An 18,400-nucleotide genomic window follows, 5' to 3' on the forward strand; every position below is an offset into this window, starting at 1 on the left:
TTTATATTTATAAAAGTTCTATTTTTTCCTTTATTAATTTCATATTGACAATCTTGTGTTGAAAAAAATGCTGCATTATGCTGTCATTTAACCATAATATGCTCTTACCAGGGTATGGATCATGTGAAGTGGCCCATAGAACCTCAAACTTTACTGGAATTGATACCCTAATGTCATAAATCATTCCTTTAATTCATCTTTTGGGGCAATTTTGACATGACATGTTAAACACCACATAGTCTACAGAAATGTGGAATGGAACCAAAATGCTTTCTGCAATGACAGTAATTTATCTGATTTCTGTTTTCGTAGAGGTATTAGTGGGAATCAGTGCAGCCAGTCGGTGCTGATGTATGACAGCTTTTGTTACAAGGCGATCTTATGTGACGACTTTTTTCTGCATGGAAAACATAAATGTCTCACAAATAAGCAGATTTTCCTGCTTGCAGTTAAATGATTTGTGGTGGACATTTTTGGCTGTGTGCTTCAACAGTGTCAAACGGTGTCCCTGGCTCTTAGGCTTATCATGGAAAATATGGCTTCAATAAACCTAGTGCTTTTTTGCCTTTGCCTGGCAACAATCCATTCCTCTCAAATTTATTCAACGTGCCTGCTGCCAAGGATGTGGAGAGGACTTGCTAAACTCATCCTCAGTGCTTCTGCGAGCCAGCTGCATGTGTCATGTAAAGCAGCCATTTCTACCAGCCTGCCAACAACCAGTCCCTTTAATCCCATACACAACAGCTAAAAGTGCAGCATGATGACAGGGGATTGCTTAAGTGCAGTTGCCCCTTGGTGTGAAAATACTGTACTGCTGCAATGTTCTTTAATGCACACACTGCTCAGTGAGAACCAAAAAGCATTTGTGAGTGAGTACCATCTAAGTGCCACTCTTTTGTAACTTATGACTGTAAGCCAAGCGATACCTTTGAAAATTACCTGTTGCCAGCACATAAAAGTACTAAAAATAGACAGGTGCTATATTCACATAGTTAAGACAGTTGTCATTGCTCTTAGGCTTTCTAATTCTGTGATCAACATGCATTGTTGCTGCATGCCTCTAACAATAAAGCTGTACTTTCTGTCTCATCTGTAATGTAAAACTGTTTCGCCATTGCAGAACAAATGTAAAGAGAAATGTAAACTGCCTTTAATGAGTCAATGATTGTATGAAGATCATACTGATTGTTGCATCTGATGAACTCAGATTGAAACTGATATTAAATGTATTTAAATGTGTTTTGAAACATATCGAATCCATCCAAAGAGCAAAGACGCAGAAATCTTTGTTTGATCTTCCGAGGGAACAATGGGCTGGATAAAATCTTAGTTCTGCTTACTAAGCAAGCATGAAGTTTCCTTTAAAAACATGTTTCCATGGAACAATGATTTTATTTTTGGTATCTCTCTGAGACACTGGGACCAGTTTATTTACCTTTTCCTCATTATGATAAATTGACGTAGTTTTTGAACGATGTGGTTTGTTTGATACATTCTGTTTGGACTGTTCCATGGTATACATGGTAAAGCTAATTTTCTGTGTTTATTTGACATTAACCATTTCAGTGGCTCCAGTAGTATAGTGGATTACACACTCGCCTTATAAGCAAAGAAAAATCCCAGTTTTACGGGAAGCGGGAGAAATCCCTTTTGGGTTGCTTCAGGAAGGGCATCTGGTGTAAAAAGAAATCTGCCAGATCAAACATGTAGACCTACTTGCTATGGTGACATCTTATGATTAAGTGAGCAGTCAAAAGTAGCTTTTATTCAACATTAAACATGTTACTTCTTCAAAGTTGCATTGAAAGTATAGAATATGTTAAAGCAGTTTTTTTTTTTTTTATATTGTGTTCCAATGACAAAATGAAAACACCATTACAGTAGTAGTACATCATGTACTATAGAATCACTAGTAGTATAACTAATAAGCCCAGTTTGATTTAAATAATTACTGCTTGTTTTTTCCCCTTGCCTGCAGGAGTGTGAGTATGATCGACATGCGTGGTGAGGAAGAAGCCACGTTACAGCCGCACAGTCAGGTGCGTCATGAGCGGATGCATAACCAGTACAACAAAATGAAGGAAGAGGAGGACCACTGGCAGGATGTGAGTTTCTCAGACATTAGGTCGCTCACTCTGTATCTTTCGGTCTTTGTTTTATGGGACTGACATTTATTTGTATGCAGTTTGTTACATCTTTGCATTACTTTCATTATTCCTTTTTAACTGCTATGGTTTTACTGCCTGTGGCCTGTTATACAAGCGTCTTCTAAAGTCATTTTAGCTGTGCCCCAGTAAAATAACAGGGAGCTCAAAGTGCTGCTGAACCAGGACATACTTTGAATCTGTCTGTATGGGTGTCAGGACCTGGCCCGATGGAAAAGTCGGAGGAGGAGTATTTCCCAGGATCTGATCAAAAAGGAGGAGGAAAGGAAGATGATGGAGCGCCTGATGTCAGGAGACACTTATACCTCTCAGAGGAGAAGAAGCATCAAGACCTATAGGGAGATAGTAGAGGACAAGTAAGTTACATCCACGACAACCTACTGAGAACTGCTTTAATGAGTATACCACAGGAAAGCCAATAGCTCTTTGCTCAGTATGATATCAGAAGTAAAGAAAAACTGGGTCATTCTCAGAGAAGAGAATTATATGTCCCCTGTCATTGCTGTCAGCGGGCACAGAGGTGAATGCAGCTCCTCCTGGAGTTCACTTTAAATAGGTCTCCTTCAGAAATTAAAAGGAAGAGCAGATTGTGTGAGTGATTGTGAAATGACTAGAAGAAACTGATCTTTTGCAGTGAAGAAAAAAAAAAGGTCTCTTGAGTTTGACAGCAACCAATCAGCCTTTGGTAGCAATTACAACTGATTTCTGTATCTGTCTTTTTAGACAAAGCTTGGCTAAAGCAAGAGTAGGTTCAAATAATTGTTATATCAACTGCTTTACCTCTGCTATGCTTTCTCTTCTTTCTAAGGGAGCGTCGTGAGGAGGATCTACGGCAGGCATACAAGAAAGCCAAAACTCCTGAGGAGGCGACTGGCATTCTCCAACGTTACGCCCAGCGTTTCTCCATAAGCGAAACAGTCCTCGAACGCCTGCAGCTGCCAAAGTTGTTGGACCGCAGCATATCCGCTGACCCCTCCTTCCCCACCTCACCTTTCCCGCTCTCCCTCTCCCTGTCAGCCTCTCCCACGACACCAGACCCTTTCGATTCTGACTTCAATGGGCCCATGAGGTATCTGCGCCAGCAGTCTGCCCCGACTCCAAAGTTTACTTCTACATTTGAGGCGCGAATCGAGGAGTTTCCCAAAGAACCGTCCTCACACCAGCGGTCTCAGATACGCTCTCGCTCCTCTGAACCGCCATCAACCCGAGCCCTGTCACCCAAACCGGTGCCTTTGCTGATGCCCAAGCCTTATTTCCAGGCCCGACCTGCAGGAGGTGAAACTTGGAACAACAAGGTATGATTGACTCAGGCGAAGGAGGTCAGATATTGACTTACCTAGATATATCTGAATGTGAGAACACAGATGTCAGTATATTTTTTTCATTGCACCACAATTCACACGTGGAAACATTTAAGATTAAGGATTAAGGTGACAACAATTAAAATGTTCATAGTTGTCTACTCCAAATACTGAGTCCTGTTTTTAGCTGTTTTTGCACATGAACAATATCAGGAGGTTCAGTCCAAAACATTGGCAGATGTTACCCTCTCTCACACGTGGGACACAGCAGGAAATAATCCCATTCATGTGTGATCTGTTCTCACTATTAGATATACCCAGTTTGGTTTAGGCTAGGATGCTGCCTGGGTATAGAAGGAAGTGCATATGACTCCCACTTTCTTAGTGTCTGTTCATCGAACATGTACATGAACATATTGGACTATGACTATGCACTAAGCAGCTGACAATCCAGCTGCTTTCAACATTTGCACTGCCTGCAGGTATTGTCACAGGAAGCTTCAGGGCTGCTGTGGATATACAGTATGGTGCTTCTTGTTCAGGTTGTGTACACAGTGATTCTAAAGCTTTATTCCTATATACAAAAAAGAAGATAAGATCTTGTTAGTCTAACGGTGATTAAGGCCTTGACCATTTCAAATGTGGTTACTTGCAAGTGTCGGTTTCCCTCCTTGTGGGTAAATTCCTCTCCGGGTCTCTTGGCATTTACATTAGAATACCACAGAACTGCCATGGTGATGAGCTGGCTGGTTTGTAGGAAAATGTAAGACATCCCCTCCCTGAAGAAGCATGTAATGTTTCAATTTAGCTCGAAGTACTCTCAACGGGATCCATTTCCTTTTCTTCTAGAAAAAAATTACAAAATGGGAATTTTCATGATGAGATCTTATGTTTTGGTGTGGAAAAGAGGGAGGGTAAGATTATTATCAGACCAAATGGAACAAAGCACTCTTCTGGAATTCCTTGTCAGGAGTCTGAGCAAAGCCTGGGCTTCAATGGAGCCCTCTGTTCCCTATTGACTTAAGAAGTTGACAAGTAGGACCCTCTCAATGTGAAGTGGGCTCCCGACGGACAAAGAGAGCCCACACAGGCTGCAAGGAGAGGGATGAGAAGGTGGAGGCAGAGAGGGGGAGACTGAGCCTGCATTCACCCATCTTTACCACCGTGTCTTGAGTTACCGCTCACTAGGAGCTCTTCGCACATATATTAGTGCCTCTTGTTCATAGAGGGCAGTGTGGTCTTGTGAGCTGGATGAATAGCTAATTACTAACTGAGAAGAGAGGTTCATAATGACCACAAATGAGGCCACTGGGTTTTTTGGCGTGGTTTATTTTACATTTTTATTCGCAGTCAGTGTTGTTCAGGATTTCTATATTTATCCATGTAATGAATGAAGAATAAATTGGACAATAAGCACCTTCTTATCTAGAAATGAGTGGTTCAATACTGTAATCTTACCTTGAAATTGCATATGTTATGATTTAGAGCAAAATAAATAAAATTGAATGGTATAGCCATATCGTTCAGCTTGCTTTCTTAACATTAATGCATGTTGAAGCCATTTATTGAAAAGCGAAGGGTATAAACACTACACACAGAAAATTAAACATTAAACTTTTTCTCTTTTTACCTAGGTGGATGGTTTGCTGCGAGTAAATGGTGACGTTGGAAGTGACGATGTTCCCACCACACCTGAGAGTCAAGGGAGGGACTCGCCTCCCCATTTTCAGGCATCCCCTTCCCAAAGCAAAAACAGCACTGTAGATGGTGCTGTAGATGTTCCCTTGTCAGAAACCTCACTCCCTCACAGTACCCACACCTCTTCTAGGGAAGGAAGTCCAGTGTCAGCAAAGGCAAAGGAGACACAAGATGTTACAGAGATAGCTTCTGAGGACACTCAGGAGGTCCAGGAGGAGAAAGTCACTGAGTCAACACCACCCAGCCGGCCCACCTCACTCCCATCAGTGAGAATTCCGATGTTTTATAGTTATTTACATTTTTTTGTCTTTTAAAGAAGCATGGTTAGTGGGTATTTTACTCCAAGCCCAGTTTTCTGGGTGCAGAGTATTTTGCCTCTCTCAATAATGCCGTATATTGAATACTTGCCCTGTATTCTGTTCCTTGCCATGCATTATATCATGCATCTTGCAATGATTTTGCCCAAATTTAGTTGAGATTGAACTCTTCAAGTCTGAAATATCATGTTTCGTTTGTACTTCTTACACAACATAGGCCCTTTGATCTGCAGAATTTAGTTTAGCATTCAGAAAGAAATCCATATGTGACCCCTACAGGAGCTGCAGAAGCCACAGGAAAGCTTTGGAAAGACTGGAAACCAGACAGCAGCTGCTTCAGAGGAAGAAAAGCCAAATGCTGTAGCTTATCAAAACCCACCTGCAGGTAGTAGTATGCTGACACCTTGTGGTTACTTTTAGAACAAACACGTGTTACTGAAGTTCATGCAACACTGTGCAACTATATTAGTAGATTTTAAACTTCTTGTATGTCTTTTTTCAGAAGCCAAACAAGAACAAGAAATGTCCAAACCATCTAGTGAAGACCTCTCTAATCTTGTCCAGTCTGGGGTTGATATACAGTCATATCAGCCAGTAGGTGATATCAAAACTCAAATTATGAGCCATCTGTCTAGTAGATGTCTAGTGGATAACATGCACTCATAACACAGTTCCACCCCCCAATCCAAGGACTTCCCTCTATACACAGACTACACAACTACCATCACCACGGTGCAATCCTTAATTTGTAAATTTATAACAATATTTATTTATTTATTTTTCCCGATTTTTATATTTGTACATTTTAAATTTTGAATACTGTTCGTATGTATATAGTGCTGCAGACCTGTGCACCTCACCCCCCTTTCTTTTCCTACATATCTGCACTGTGTAGGAGATGCTCTGTATCTCATTGTACATGTGTATACTGACAATAAAAGGTGTTCTATTCTATAATCTTAAATCTACCTGCAGGCCAATGATCCCTGCTCCCGGGAGCTCTTACAGAGGTCAGAGATGTCATCAAGCTCAGCTCCACCAGGATCATCTGGTTATCACCAGCAATGGGAAACAAAAGCAGGTATGTACATGTTTAACACCCAGAAAACTGGCTTATTTACCATACTTATTGTTTTAGATGCTTGATCAGCAAATCCCTGTTAGTGCCTGTTTTTCTTTTTGCCTTCCAATATGTCACTTTGCTTTGCTGCTATGATTAAAGGGGCATTCAAAGGTTTGCGATCATGATGAGACTTGTTTTAGCAAAGCCTCGACTCACTTATCATATCGCTGTAGTATATCCCATTTTATTTCATAAGGGAGATGGACATGCAATCCAACAAAACATCAATCAAAAAATCTGCCTTGCTTTGTTTTTTTTTCTTATTTGTTTTTATTCATAATTTGTATAACCAAACTGGAATTAATTTTTATGTGGGGAAAAAGTGTTGCTCTTTAAGGGTTTTTTTAAAAAAAAATTTATTTTAATTTTAGTTTTTTTTATACCAGTTTTCCAGTTTCCACTTACAGTATCACAGGAGGAATGCTGCAATCTGCACCCTCTCCACCTCCTGGTTTTGACATCTATCCCTTATTCTTTCCTCCTTTCTTTCCCTTTCTCCCCTAATTCCCTCTTTTCCTTCCACCTGCACATTTTTATTTTATTTCGCTATAGAGCTTGCAAACAGTGTCAGGTCTTCGTTGGCAACCAGCAGCCCTAAATTACGCTGGGAGTTCTTCGCTCCGCAAGGTAAACTCCCTCCACTCGTGGCGATCACATTTCCGCCCTTGAGTGCTGGTGCACAGGGCTTCCCTGCCGTTTCTCCAAGGGCTAGACCCCAGACCCATCTCTTGTTTATTCCTTCATTTCCAATGTTTTTGTGAATGAACAGTGACGTTTTCTGTGTTTTAAATGTGTTTTGAAGTTTCTCATTCTTAGTATTACTGGCTCATCAGTGTCTTGTTGTTGTAAAAGATGTTCTCATCATGTTTACAGAAGCTCTTAATGAGAAGAAGTGCCCTTTGACAATGTATTAAAAGAAGATTATACACATTTTTGACCTGCTTAACTTTTAGTTTCATGCTTGCCTCAGTGTGCTTCACATTATGGGGGCTTTTCCACCAAAAGCTCTAACATCTGGTGTGTATTAGAGCTCTATTAAAGTTGTGATCAGCATTAATCAGTACCCACTGCAGTGGGAAAGCCAGATGTTGGGTAGGGGAGAAATATATTCTCACAGAACTGTAGTTACAGCCTGTAACTAACAGAAATTTATTTAATTGTGTAAGGTTTATCTGTTGTTTTGATCATTCGAACATTTGACTGTTATTTATAAGTTGTTGTGGACTCCTTTTGCGTAGCAGTCTTTCTGCATGCAAGTGTGAATTTCAAAAAAATAATCTCCAAAAGTTGATTCTGTTCATCTGGACGTAGCGTTTTGTGGGAGAAACGTTTTGTCACTCATCCAAGTGACGTCTTCAGTCTCAGCTGACTGCAGGTTTCCCCAAATCTTATAAACAGTATATTTGCATAATGACTGAAACCAGCCCACTGAAGGAACAAAGGGCTGGGAGGTCAGTTCCTTCATCATAATTATGCAAATTCTCATGACCATTGATCAAAGACCACCGATCAATGGCCATGAGTTCCATTCACAAAGAGTTGGGGAATGGCTGCAATCACAGCATTGTAAGATGCTGAAAGATGTACCCTTAGGCCCCCTCCTCGATTCAGAGGTCGTTCCCTTTTCACGTAAATGGTCTCCTTGACTCCACGCTCAAACCAGCGTTCCTCCCTGTCCAGGATGTGTACATCCTCATCCTTGAAAGAGTGTCCACTGGCCTGTAGGTGTAAATAGACTGCAGAGTCCTGGCCAGACGAGGTCAAAAAAGATAATGTTCAGCTGTTTTCCACACACTGGTTAAACCTACAAAACCTGACCTAGTAAGAGGCAAAGTTTCAATTTATATCAACATTTTTCTAACTAGAAAGACAAAATAAAACCTTTGAACCTTTGACAAATTATTAATTTACTGACTATGATTGTTGCTCTTGGTGGACTCAGCTCTGTCTTTGTTTTCTTTCATCCCCATTTTACTCCTCAGGAAATCAGCACTTGGCGTGTTGTCTTTTTCCTCAATATCCGAGTGACTTAGTTTGATCCCCTGTGTCCAAATATCTCATTTGCTTTAACCGCTGTTTCCTTTCTCTGTAGAAGAGGCGGAAAAGGATCACCGTGGAAATGTGAGTAAATTCACAAAAACCCTTTTTACTGCTTATCCCCTCCTGCAGTACCATGGGTACACCAGTAGTTTAGCTTAATGTTGTAAAAGTAAAATTATGCGGAAGGGAGGGAATACACAAAATACAACAGGTAAGAGTGAAAAAGGTGTTTTAGACTTTAACAGAAACGCAAAGCAAGAAAACCATTAATATGACTGCATGTGAATCTTTCAGTTTTATTATTCAGTGCTCACATACTGTCATATTTTAGGCGCCTCAGCTAATTATTATAGGACACACAAAGCTGTTTATGTAGCATGCCAGATGATGATGCTGTAGTCGATGGCTGAGACTGCTTTTATTTTATTTTCATTTAAGCTCATCTCTCTCTTTCTCTGTCTCTTCTCTCCTTAGTAGGAGTCCTTTGGCTAGCATTGGAGTAGTGCTGTTGTGGTAGACCAACTATTTCTGTCTCCTCCCTTCTCTTCTTCTACTTTTTTTTGTGGTGGATGTGTGTGCACTTTGGTGTTGATCTGTGCGTGAATGGGTTGTGGTTGGATGTGAATGTGTGCATGGATATTTGTATATGGTGATATGTGTGTGTGGGTGTGTGTTGGGGTCTATCAGGTGTCAGTTCCGGTGTTACCCCAGGCCAAGCGGGGAGACCGCTGGTCTTGGGACCCGGATGAGGAGCGAAAGCGTCAGGAAAGGTGGCAGCAAGAGCAGGAGCGCATGCTGCAGGTACACAGTATACCTAAAAGAGTCAAGCATGGTGCATGAGGCTGCAAAGTTAGGGGTTAGCTTTCTTATAGAGAACAACATACCTACAGTGTGCTATAATGATATATTGTGTTTTAGCAGCACAAACCAGTTTTGTGGAAAGACATAACAGGTTGTGGTCAGTCTCGGCCCCTGAGGTTTTAATGACATTTAATTGTGAGACCTCAGACTCATTTCTACAAATGAGGTGATTTAACAAAAATAATAATAAATTGCAGCCGGTGTGGAAAGCAGGTGTTGTTACTGAATTTTGCTATTAAAGATTATTTCTAATATGATTTTCTGGAAAGCTTTTTTTTTTTTGTAACTGGAACTAAACATGAATCCAGACCACACTGCTGCACAGCTGCACAGTCACTGACTTGCTCCTCTTACAGTCGGATGTATTAACCACATTTCATTGCTGCTCGCAAAGCTTGCCTCATATTTGTTTTGTATTGAACACATCCTCCTGTAAAGGCAAACTCACCCCCATCCCCCCCAAGCTGCGTCTGTGCACACTTTAACCATTAGGTGGCGATTTTGTGCAGTGGAAGAACCTCTGTTTTGGTTTTATTCCCTCACTGTCTCCATCTCAAGCCACAGACAGAGGCAAGGACTCTGTCCAAAGCTGCTGCTGTTGCTGCTGCCCAAGTCACCCTCTCTCTCCTCAATTTATAACAGGTGCATCTCAAGTCCACACACTTGTCAACATTTAATGGAGTTGCAGTGTCTGTTATTTATCAAGCTCATCTACAGTGTTATCTTGAAAAAAGACGAAGCAGTGATGAAAGCCGATTTCCCTTCTTTCCAGTTGTTGCAGGATGGTTTGAGATGAGATGCGCTGAAATGGATGAATGTCTGGTGCATCAGTGTACTCATTACTTCCTTTTAGCCTCCCTGCGTCTGTGTTGTCTATGTGTTGTCTTTAAATGGCGCCTTCTTTTTGGGGTTCTTACACAAGTCTAAAAGGTTAAAAAGGTAATCTGAGAAAATATGTTTGTGTTTTTTCTGCTTTTATTGGATATAGGCAGTTATAAACCATACTCCAAACCAAAGAACATTTAAATGGAGTTTTGAAAATTGTGTACGAACCCACTGTTTGAGAGCTTCTGCATGATACGCTTTCTGCTTTTGTCTGCACTGCCTGCTTTTGGTCTCCTTTGTTTGCTTTTTGTTCCTAACAAGCAGATATAAAATCTTTTTTTAGGCATAGCAGTGGATAGGAAGCTAAATTTGCCTTCACATATGTCTGTACATCAAGTTTCACATAGTTAAAGTGCATAATGAGGGTATTCTGCATGGAAATGTTGTAGCGTGTGCCTGTTATTGCAGCTCTCTGTCTTCTTGGACCAAGTTAAAACATTATCACAAGCAGAGAATTTTTAGCATTTGGTTGGCCTTTTGAAAAGTCTCTCAGTACTCTGTTGATGTCGGATATGTCTGCGCATTTCCTTTGTTTTCCAACTGCAGACAGTTTAGTCTTCCTCTCTGCTGTGCTGCATGTCATGTGTTGTGTTGCCATGGTAACAGGAGAAGTACCAGCGTGAGCAGGAGAAACTGAAGGAGGAGTGGGAGAAAGCACAGAAGGAGGTGGCAGAGGAGGAAAGGAAGTACCACGAGGAGGTGTGTGGGTGTGTTTTTTGCTTGACAGCACCTGTGATGGGTTTTTCTGCTTAACAATATCAACTGAATTACATGTAATATGTGTGTGTGAATTTGAAGTTTAAACGTAGTATTTCAGCTAACCTTTGCCCAGCTGGCCACTAAATTATGGTTTAAAATTCATCTATGTTCATATTAAAACAGGAGCGTCGGATACTGGAGGAAACCGTGACGCCTCTGACGCCCCGCTCTTCCGCCCTGCCCTCCCCCAGTCGAGATGAACTCTCCTCTCTCCCAACTGATCCTCAGGACACTATCGTTCGTTCTCTTGCTGACTGGGAACGTAAACAGGAACTGCTGGAGAGGCAATCGGTGAATAGCGCATTGATCATAATATGAGCTGTGTACCGTCACACTGTATAAATTCACCCTCATATGAACAGTGGCCAGAACACCTGCATGTGACATGTTTTTTGTTTTGTTTTGTTAATAAAGTATTTTCGTTTGCTACCTCGTTTAGCTGAGTTCAAGTTAAAAAAAAAGGTGCAATTTACAATATAGTGTATATATGAATATGTTTATGATGCTCCTTGATGCATGCACAAAATTACATTATTTAATTTGGTCTTGACAATATGTGGCTGTAAACAAGCCACAACCACATATAGAGCACTTCATTGGATTTTAATAGCATATATGATAAGTATGATAAATATAAGTTATTGCTAAATTCATTACTTTTTAACTGGCTCAAGTTATTTTTGAAAGTCACTTAAGAGGACATCGAGGCTGGTCAGCTAACAGTTTGCTGTTTCTTACCTGCTGCCACAGAGGGAGAGCACAGAGAGCGTGGATCTGAAACGGAGAGAAAATGACCGGACTAGTGACATCAGCACCGCTGATGACAGCATGAAAACAGCCAGAAGGTTAGTTAAGGTGTCTCCATTAAGTAAATGTTCCAATGTTCTTTCAAATAATAAGTTCTTAATCCACAGTAGCACTTAATGAGGCTTAAATGTTAGAATACTGCTCTATATTTGGTCATAAATAGGAGGGCTTTCTTTGTTTTGTTTTTTTGCAAATGAGTTAAAAGGTTCAGTTTTAAATTGAGAGCCACTTTTGATTTTGATACTTTAGGTAAAGGTAAATCAGCTTAGAAGAGAACTGCTCTCAGGTTAAAATGATGAACTACTAAATGATAAAATGAGATCAGTGAGACTGATCCGCCTGTTTCTGTGTGATGAAACAAATCCTGCAGGCTATGGCCATGACAGTATTTTGTTTTGTGTCTTTGTCTGAATTCTGTGTATTTTTGACAGTTGACCGATCATTTCAGCACATTTCTCTCTCTGCTGTCATCAGCTCAATGAGTCAGAGCAGCAGTCAGGTGGAGAAATTTGGACACAGCCTACAGAATGGCCAAAAGGTTCCTCCGGTACTGGCCAAGTCTTCAACTCCAGTCAAGAAACAACAAGAACTCCCAGCAGACGGCAGCAAACCTCCAGGAGGACGAAGGTGTGTGAGAGAGAACAAGGCTTCAGTGTAGCTTCTGCCACAGTTCCTGAATATTATTCTCTAATAGCTTCCATTTGTTTTCCTCTTCTAAATAGAGGTGGGTTAAAAGCATGCACACAATGCAGTTTCTTGTCCTGACACATATAATCTCCAAATATGCCATGTGTTCATGTTGCAGTGTGATTCTTTAACATTATTTTATCCTCTCATGTCCATTGTCTTCAGTTTAAAAAAAAATTCTGCTTTTTAAAAAAAAAAAAAAAAAAAAAAAAAAAAAAATAGATAGATAGATAGATAGATAGAGATATATAGAGAGATAGAGATATCTGTGTTATAAATGCATATTTTAAATAATCACACCAGAAACCAGCAGGTTTCTATTGTGTTGGAGTAAAAGCTCCTGTTATGCTGTTTGACCACCAGGTGGCATCTTATACCTGCATTTTGCTTCATAGTCTTCCAGTACTTGAAGCAGCATTATTGTTTGCCATGACCGAAGTGTTATAAACCTTATCAGCAGAATCATATACTATAGTAACACATAACAATACATTTTAATGGATGAAGTAATGCTGGATCTATCCAAACATCACTGAGCAGATTTGACTGTTGTTCTGTCTTGGATTGGCTCGTGTCTGTCTCTGACAGCCAATAGTGTCGCTGTAACTGCGAGTCATCGTCATGTTGCATGTTGCTGTCCATTTCCAGGAGTGGCCCTATTGATAATAACATGGGCCGCAGCTCATCAAAAACCCCTGCAGCATGCCCACCACCCTCTGACGCACTGCCTCCAGCACCCAACAGGTATTGCATCACAAATGGCCCACATGGAGGAAAGGGAGCTTGTGATTCACTTCTGCATTGTCATTTTCTGCTTTGCTGCTTGCATTTCTCCACCCAGCTCATAACATGTACCAGCAGCATTTACCCTCTAACCTGTATGGTATTTGAATAGAACCAAAGAATGGTGGAGTCGAGAAGTAGCAGTGTATTCATTCATTTTATGTAGTTTTGTTTTTTATGTTTCATCGTCGTACAATGAGCACATTCACATAAACTGCTCCAAATGATCCATTATCCAGCTTTAAGAAATTGTGTTTTCTTTCAGTTAACATGTTTTTAAAATGCAGTTAACAGCACGCAGAGGAGACCAAAAACATACATGTACACCATGATGTCAGCAAACAGCCTCTGCTGAACATCAGTGAAAGCACAAGACAGCACGTACATGAATCTCTGCCACAGATAACTGCCTGCAGAATCTATAGGGAATGAATAAGACTTCTGGCTTTCTGGTTTCTGTTTGCAGTTTTATTGGCAAATCGTGTTTGAGCAGGCTTAAGTTACACACAGGTGAGCAGTCCTTGTAGAGATCAAAAGAGGGGATGCATTTGCTGAAAACACATCTACTGACTGATGATAATGTTGTTTTTTTTAAATGTGTTTCCATTCAAAGACAGTGACTGATAGAAGGAACAGAGAGTCTGGATTTCTTGGCTACACCAAAAACCCCTGAAATATTAGCTTTTCCCCAGGAGCTAAGTCAGCATACTAGTCAATGAATTTTCAATATTTTAAATATACAGACTCACAAGTTAGCAGGGGTCAAAAAGAGCACCACAAAACATAAGAGTGGAAAACCAGATTCTATCTTAATATTGGTGATTTTCCATCTATGTGTCTTCCTACTTCTCTCTCTCTCTCTCCTATAGGTCTGTCAGTGGGAAGAAGCTGTGTTCCAGCTGTGGTCAGCCATTAGGGAAAGGGGCTGCCATGATCATAGAGACCCTCAGCCTCTATTTCCACATCCACTGCTTTAAGGTTGATGAACGAGAGAGTGCTCATCTTTGTCATTCTCTGTTTTGTGTATTATCCAGATTAGATTAGATAAAATGAGTAGCAGTGTTAAAAGATAAGAGTGGTTAAATTATTGTTGTTTTTCTTCATTTTTTACTTCAGACAATAGTCTACAAATATTTCAGGTCAAGTCAAGTGCAAACAATTTTTAAATCATCAAACACGTGTAAGAGTATCAGTTGAATCGATGAGGCTCTACAAGGCTTTGCTTCAAAGACTGCCTGGTTACCTCTGCTCTTTGATTAAATTTATGTACAGCACTTACAATAACAGGTCACAGGACATTTTAAAATTAGCTGTGTTCCGTATTCTTCCTGAACTTGGAAAAGGACAGCCTGTATAAATAAAGGATTTAATAATAATCAGTCACCCATCTGTATGTGATCTGTCTTTAAAAATGTCCACCTTTTAGTAGAAATAATTGGTTTGAGTCTCAGTACCACAGAAAGTGAAGGTTTGAAAGCCAAAAAGATTTAATGAAGTCTTTCACTGGATTTGTTGACACTTAGAAACTCTTAGGGGAACACCAGGCTTCTCCTTTAGGATACAACAGTTGGTAACAACATTTGCAATTTCCCTCTGTCTCTCTCTTCAGTGTGGCGTGTGTAAAGGACAGTTAGGCGATACAACCACAGGGACGGATGTTCGAATAAAAAACGGCCTCCTCAACTGCCACCAGTGCTACATCCGCTCCCGCTGTGAGTCCTCCTGAACCCTCTCCTATGTCTTCCTCCTCTGTCTCCCCCTACATTATATCTATGTCTCCCAGGGAGAATGGAACATTCACAAGGAATGTTTACGTCTGTGGTCAGGGTGTACGGAATTAGAAAACAACACCACCATAAATAACTAAAAATAACCAGAAATAAATAACTATCTTTTTGCATCATCCTCACAAAACAAAAAGTTTAATCTTTGTATAAAATTAGAAGAAAAAAAAAAAGGGAAAGGTATTCTTCTCCCTTATTGTTTGCTAATGTTGGCCATATGTCTTATTTTCAATGATGAATAAATGCAGATTTTAATAATGTGAGCAGCAGCAGTAAATACGGCTCTCATGAACCAGGTAGAAAAACAAACCAAATTTATTTTGATTTATTGTTTTCAAAGTAAACTTGACACTATTTTATGCTAAAACTTTTCAGTGTGTTTCAAAACTTACTCTTTATTGCAGCGTAACTGTGAGGCTGATAGGACAAGTGTATTTTAATATGAAAATCCTCGCCAGCACAGCTTAATACAGGTGCACCAGATGCAGTGAAGCTGAAACGGGCAGAAGGAGGAAATGGGGGTGTTGCACTCAGAAGAGGAAGACAGTAACTTTCTGTCCCTTTCACTTTTACTGCACAACAGCAAAACTTTTTCAAACAACACAGCTCGTGTTTCAGTAACCTCTCAACAGCCGTTATCATTCGGGGATCAGTAAACCGCAAAATCAAATCAGGGCCTCTATCAGAAAACTCCTGAGTCTTTATCTCAAATTAAGAAGGTCTTCTTTCATTAAAGCTCCATGTCCTTGAACATGAAGTCCCAGAAAAACAATTGTGGTTTATAAAAATTGCCAATTTGATTCTCTTTCCCCTCTTTTCCTTTCCTGTCAAGCTGCCGGACAGCCAACCACATTGTGACGCTCGACTGACAAGCACAAGGTTCAAAGGAAGAACCCCCCCATCCCTGTTTTAACCTGATTATCTGCAAATCACGTCCTTCGCAGCGTGTCAGAATCTTTGCATCTTCTGCAGTTCGATAACCATTCAAGATTCATCATGTGGCCCAAATGTGGGAAAAAAAAAAATCTTCATATGTGTGTCATCTGATGCATGAGTGAAATCTGGATTTGATTGGTCCTCATGCCACCACAGACTGTGTTTCATCACGCAGCAGCGAGAAAAAGACTGCTCTGAGGCGGCAGCCATGTTGAAAAGAAAACACATCTGCAGATGCTTCAAACACAGGTAGACTATGTTGATGCCCTGTACTGTCTGAATGAACACAAACAAGGTGTTCAAAAATGTGAATTATTGCCAGTATATTATATCACTTTTTATCGTTTAAGAGAGATTTTCTTAATTTGGAGGGATAAGCATCCAAAAACTGGAAAGAATATAGATTATGCGGTAAGGCAGCTAGGCAGACAGAGAGCCTAAACAGGTTTAATCCAAAACACATTAATAAATGTATCCTCCTTCAGTTAAGTGATAAATTACAGCAAACAGATATAGAAAGTGCAATAAAGGTGACTATTTAGACTCAAATACAATATAGAGCAAGCCACTATTTTTATCCTTTGGCCCTTGCAGTGACCTCCAGTGTCTCTTTTTCTTTACAGAATAAAATTAGCTTCGAGTATAAAGACATAGTATGGATGTAGGTTCATCATTAGGGCAATAACAGGACTTAAAAGCTGGTTTTGTGCTTTTGGGTCACAGCAGGTTGTTCCTCTTCCAATCTATCAGCTTGGAAAGTCAAGACTTCAATGTGCCTTAGGAAAGCAAGGTGATGCAGGAAAAAACACCAGCTGTATGATGGTGTTTTATTTCTCCTTTATTTTATGTTGTTTTATTTTATTTTGTTGGAGGGATCTGGCCAAATTTTAAACTGCAGACAAGAAGGCTGCAGCTCTCCCTCACATCACGCTTTATTTTAGTTGATAAGTACTGTTTATTTTCACTCAAATTTGATTTCATAATTCCCCCGCCTCCCTTCCTCTGTGGTTTGCAGTGCTATAAAAAATGCAAAGACTGGAATAAAATGAAATAAAGCGTGTGATGTCTACTTGGTAAAAGACAGATTATGTATACTGCAGGGGAAAATTTCATTTAATTTGGATGTTTTATTCTAGAGTGATATAGACTTCTCTATGCTTTTAATTGAGGTAATTTTGATAATGGCTCAATGATAGAATTCATTTATACCTTGAAAATTTAAAAAAAAATCACTAATACACGTTATTACTAGGTAAAGAGCAAAAATACTATAAACATATACCAGCAGCAGCTGCACCTGTGCAATATTTGGTTGGATGAAAACTAAAGATTTGTGGCGCTGGCTGCACATTTTCAGTCACTTGCTTCTTTTTTAAGGTGTATGAGAAGAGCTCTTCCTGTTATGTGTTGTGGATGTAATGAAAAAAAGTGCACGTTTAAGCCTAAAACCAAATGATTTGCTGTATGAAAGCAAACTAGCAAACAGCCTCCTTTTTCTCCTCCTGAACTGTGTCCTATAGCCAAGCTTCCCCTCTGGGGTCATCTCTTGATCTACAGTATTTTTAAACTTCTGTTATGATTGTGTATTTTTTTTTCTCAATTTAGTTAACGAATAATTGTCAAGCCCAGTCTCTTATAGCGGGATCTTTGAGACGGAGCTCTATATTCAGACGGTCTTCTTATCGCAGGATAGTTGGGGAATGAAACCTTTTACGTCTGTTCTGTATTTATTGTAATATTCACCTGAGCACTATGCGAAATATAGATTAATTTGATGTTTAAATGCATTTGCATTTATAGCATACTGTATGTTTATAAATAAAATGTTATACATTAACGCCCTGCTTCTGTCTGGTCATTTTGCAATAAAATTACAGAAGAAAAGTAAATAAATGCTTTAAAATGTACATTTAGTAAGATGCCTGTTTGTTAAAAGTGTCACAAAGCGAAACTCTTCAGGTCTGGAATCATGAGTAAACGGACAAATATTATGCTCAGTCATTTCACCTGTAATCACAGCGTATTTGTTTTTGTCCTTTTTATGTGTCATGTGACTCCAAGAACAAAAAGCTGACCGTAACCAATTTTCGAGTGTTATTTAAAGATTTACATAGAAATTGTTTAAAATGTGTCTTCCTATTGATAAACTATCAAATAATATAATAGCTCATTCTAACCCAGTGAGAATAGAAACCTCTTTTTTTTTCTTTTTTTTTTCATGTGCGTTTTTATGACAGCACCATAAATTTCTAAT

General features: G+C 39.8%; 1 protein-coding gene across 13 annotated transcripts in view; it reads left to right on the forward strand.

Moving 5' to 3' along the window:
- The window catches only part of LOC147338204 (LIM and calponin homology domains-containing protein 1-like), an 82,838-nt gene extending 64,861 nt beyond the window's left edge, over positions 1–17,977 (forward strand). For 7 of the 13 annotated variants that reach the window (XM_086259164.1, XM_086259182.1, XM_086259237.1 and 4 more), the window contains 18 exons: positions 1,979–2,105; positions 2,364–2,521; positions 2,974–3,460; positions 5,101–5,430; positions 5,761–5,869; positions 5,984–6,075; positions 6,457–6,562; positions 7,157–7,231; positions 8,697–8,725; positions 9,332–9,445; positions 10,997–11,089; positions 11,273–11,440; positions 11,900–11,994; positions 12,431–12,583; positions 13,292–13,387; positions 14,296–14,404; positions 15,036–15,138; positions 16,043–17,977. In XM_086259164.1, coding sequence (XP_086115290.1) covers positions 1,979–2,105; positions 2,364–2,521; positions 2,974–3,460; positions 5,101–5,430; positions 5,761–5,869; positions 5,984–6,075; positions 6,457–6,562; positions 7,157–7,231; positions 8,697–8,725; positions 9,332–9,445; positions 10,997–11,089; positions 11,273–11,440; positions 11,900–11,994; positions 12,431–12,583; positions 13,292–13,387; positions 14,296–14,404; positions 15,036–15,138; positions 16,043–16,068 — 2,470 coding nt within the window. In that variant the 3' untranslated portion in view covers positions 16,069–17,977. The remainder of the gene's footprint in view (positions 1–1,978; positions 2,106–2,363; positions 2,522–2,973; positions 3,461–5,100; positions 5,431–5,760; positions 5,870–5,983; positions 6,076–6,456; positions 6,563–7,156; positions 7,232–8,696; positions 8,726–9,331; positions 9,446–10,996; positions 11,090–11,272; positions 11,441–11,899; positions 11,995–12,430; positions 12,584–13,291; positions 13,388–14,295; positions 14,405–15,035; positions 15,139–16,042) is intronic. The other 6 variants (XM_086259173.1, XM_086259204.1, XM_086259212.1 and 3 more) reach the window with 6 other exon arrangements.
- The last annotated feature ends 423 nt before the right edge of the window (positions 17,978–18,400 follow it).

This window comes from Aulonocara sp. 'chitande type north' Nkhata Bay, linkage group LG2 (assembly GCF_057382095.1).
Source record: "Aulonocara sp. 'chitande type north' Nkhata Bay isolate Kocher_YH1m ecotype deep benthic linkage group LG2, A_spYH_male_GT1.1, whole genome shotgun sequence".
Lineage (NCBI taxonomy): Eukaryota > Metazoa > Chordata > Actinopteri > Cichliformes > Cichlidae > Aulonocara > Aulonocara sp. 'chitande type north' Nkhata Bay.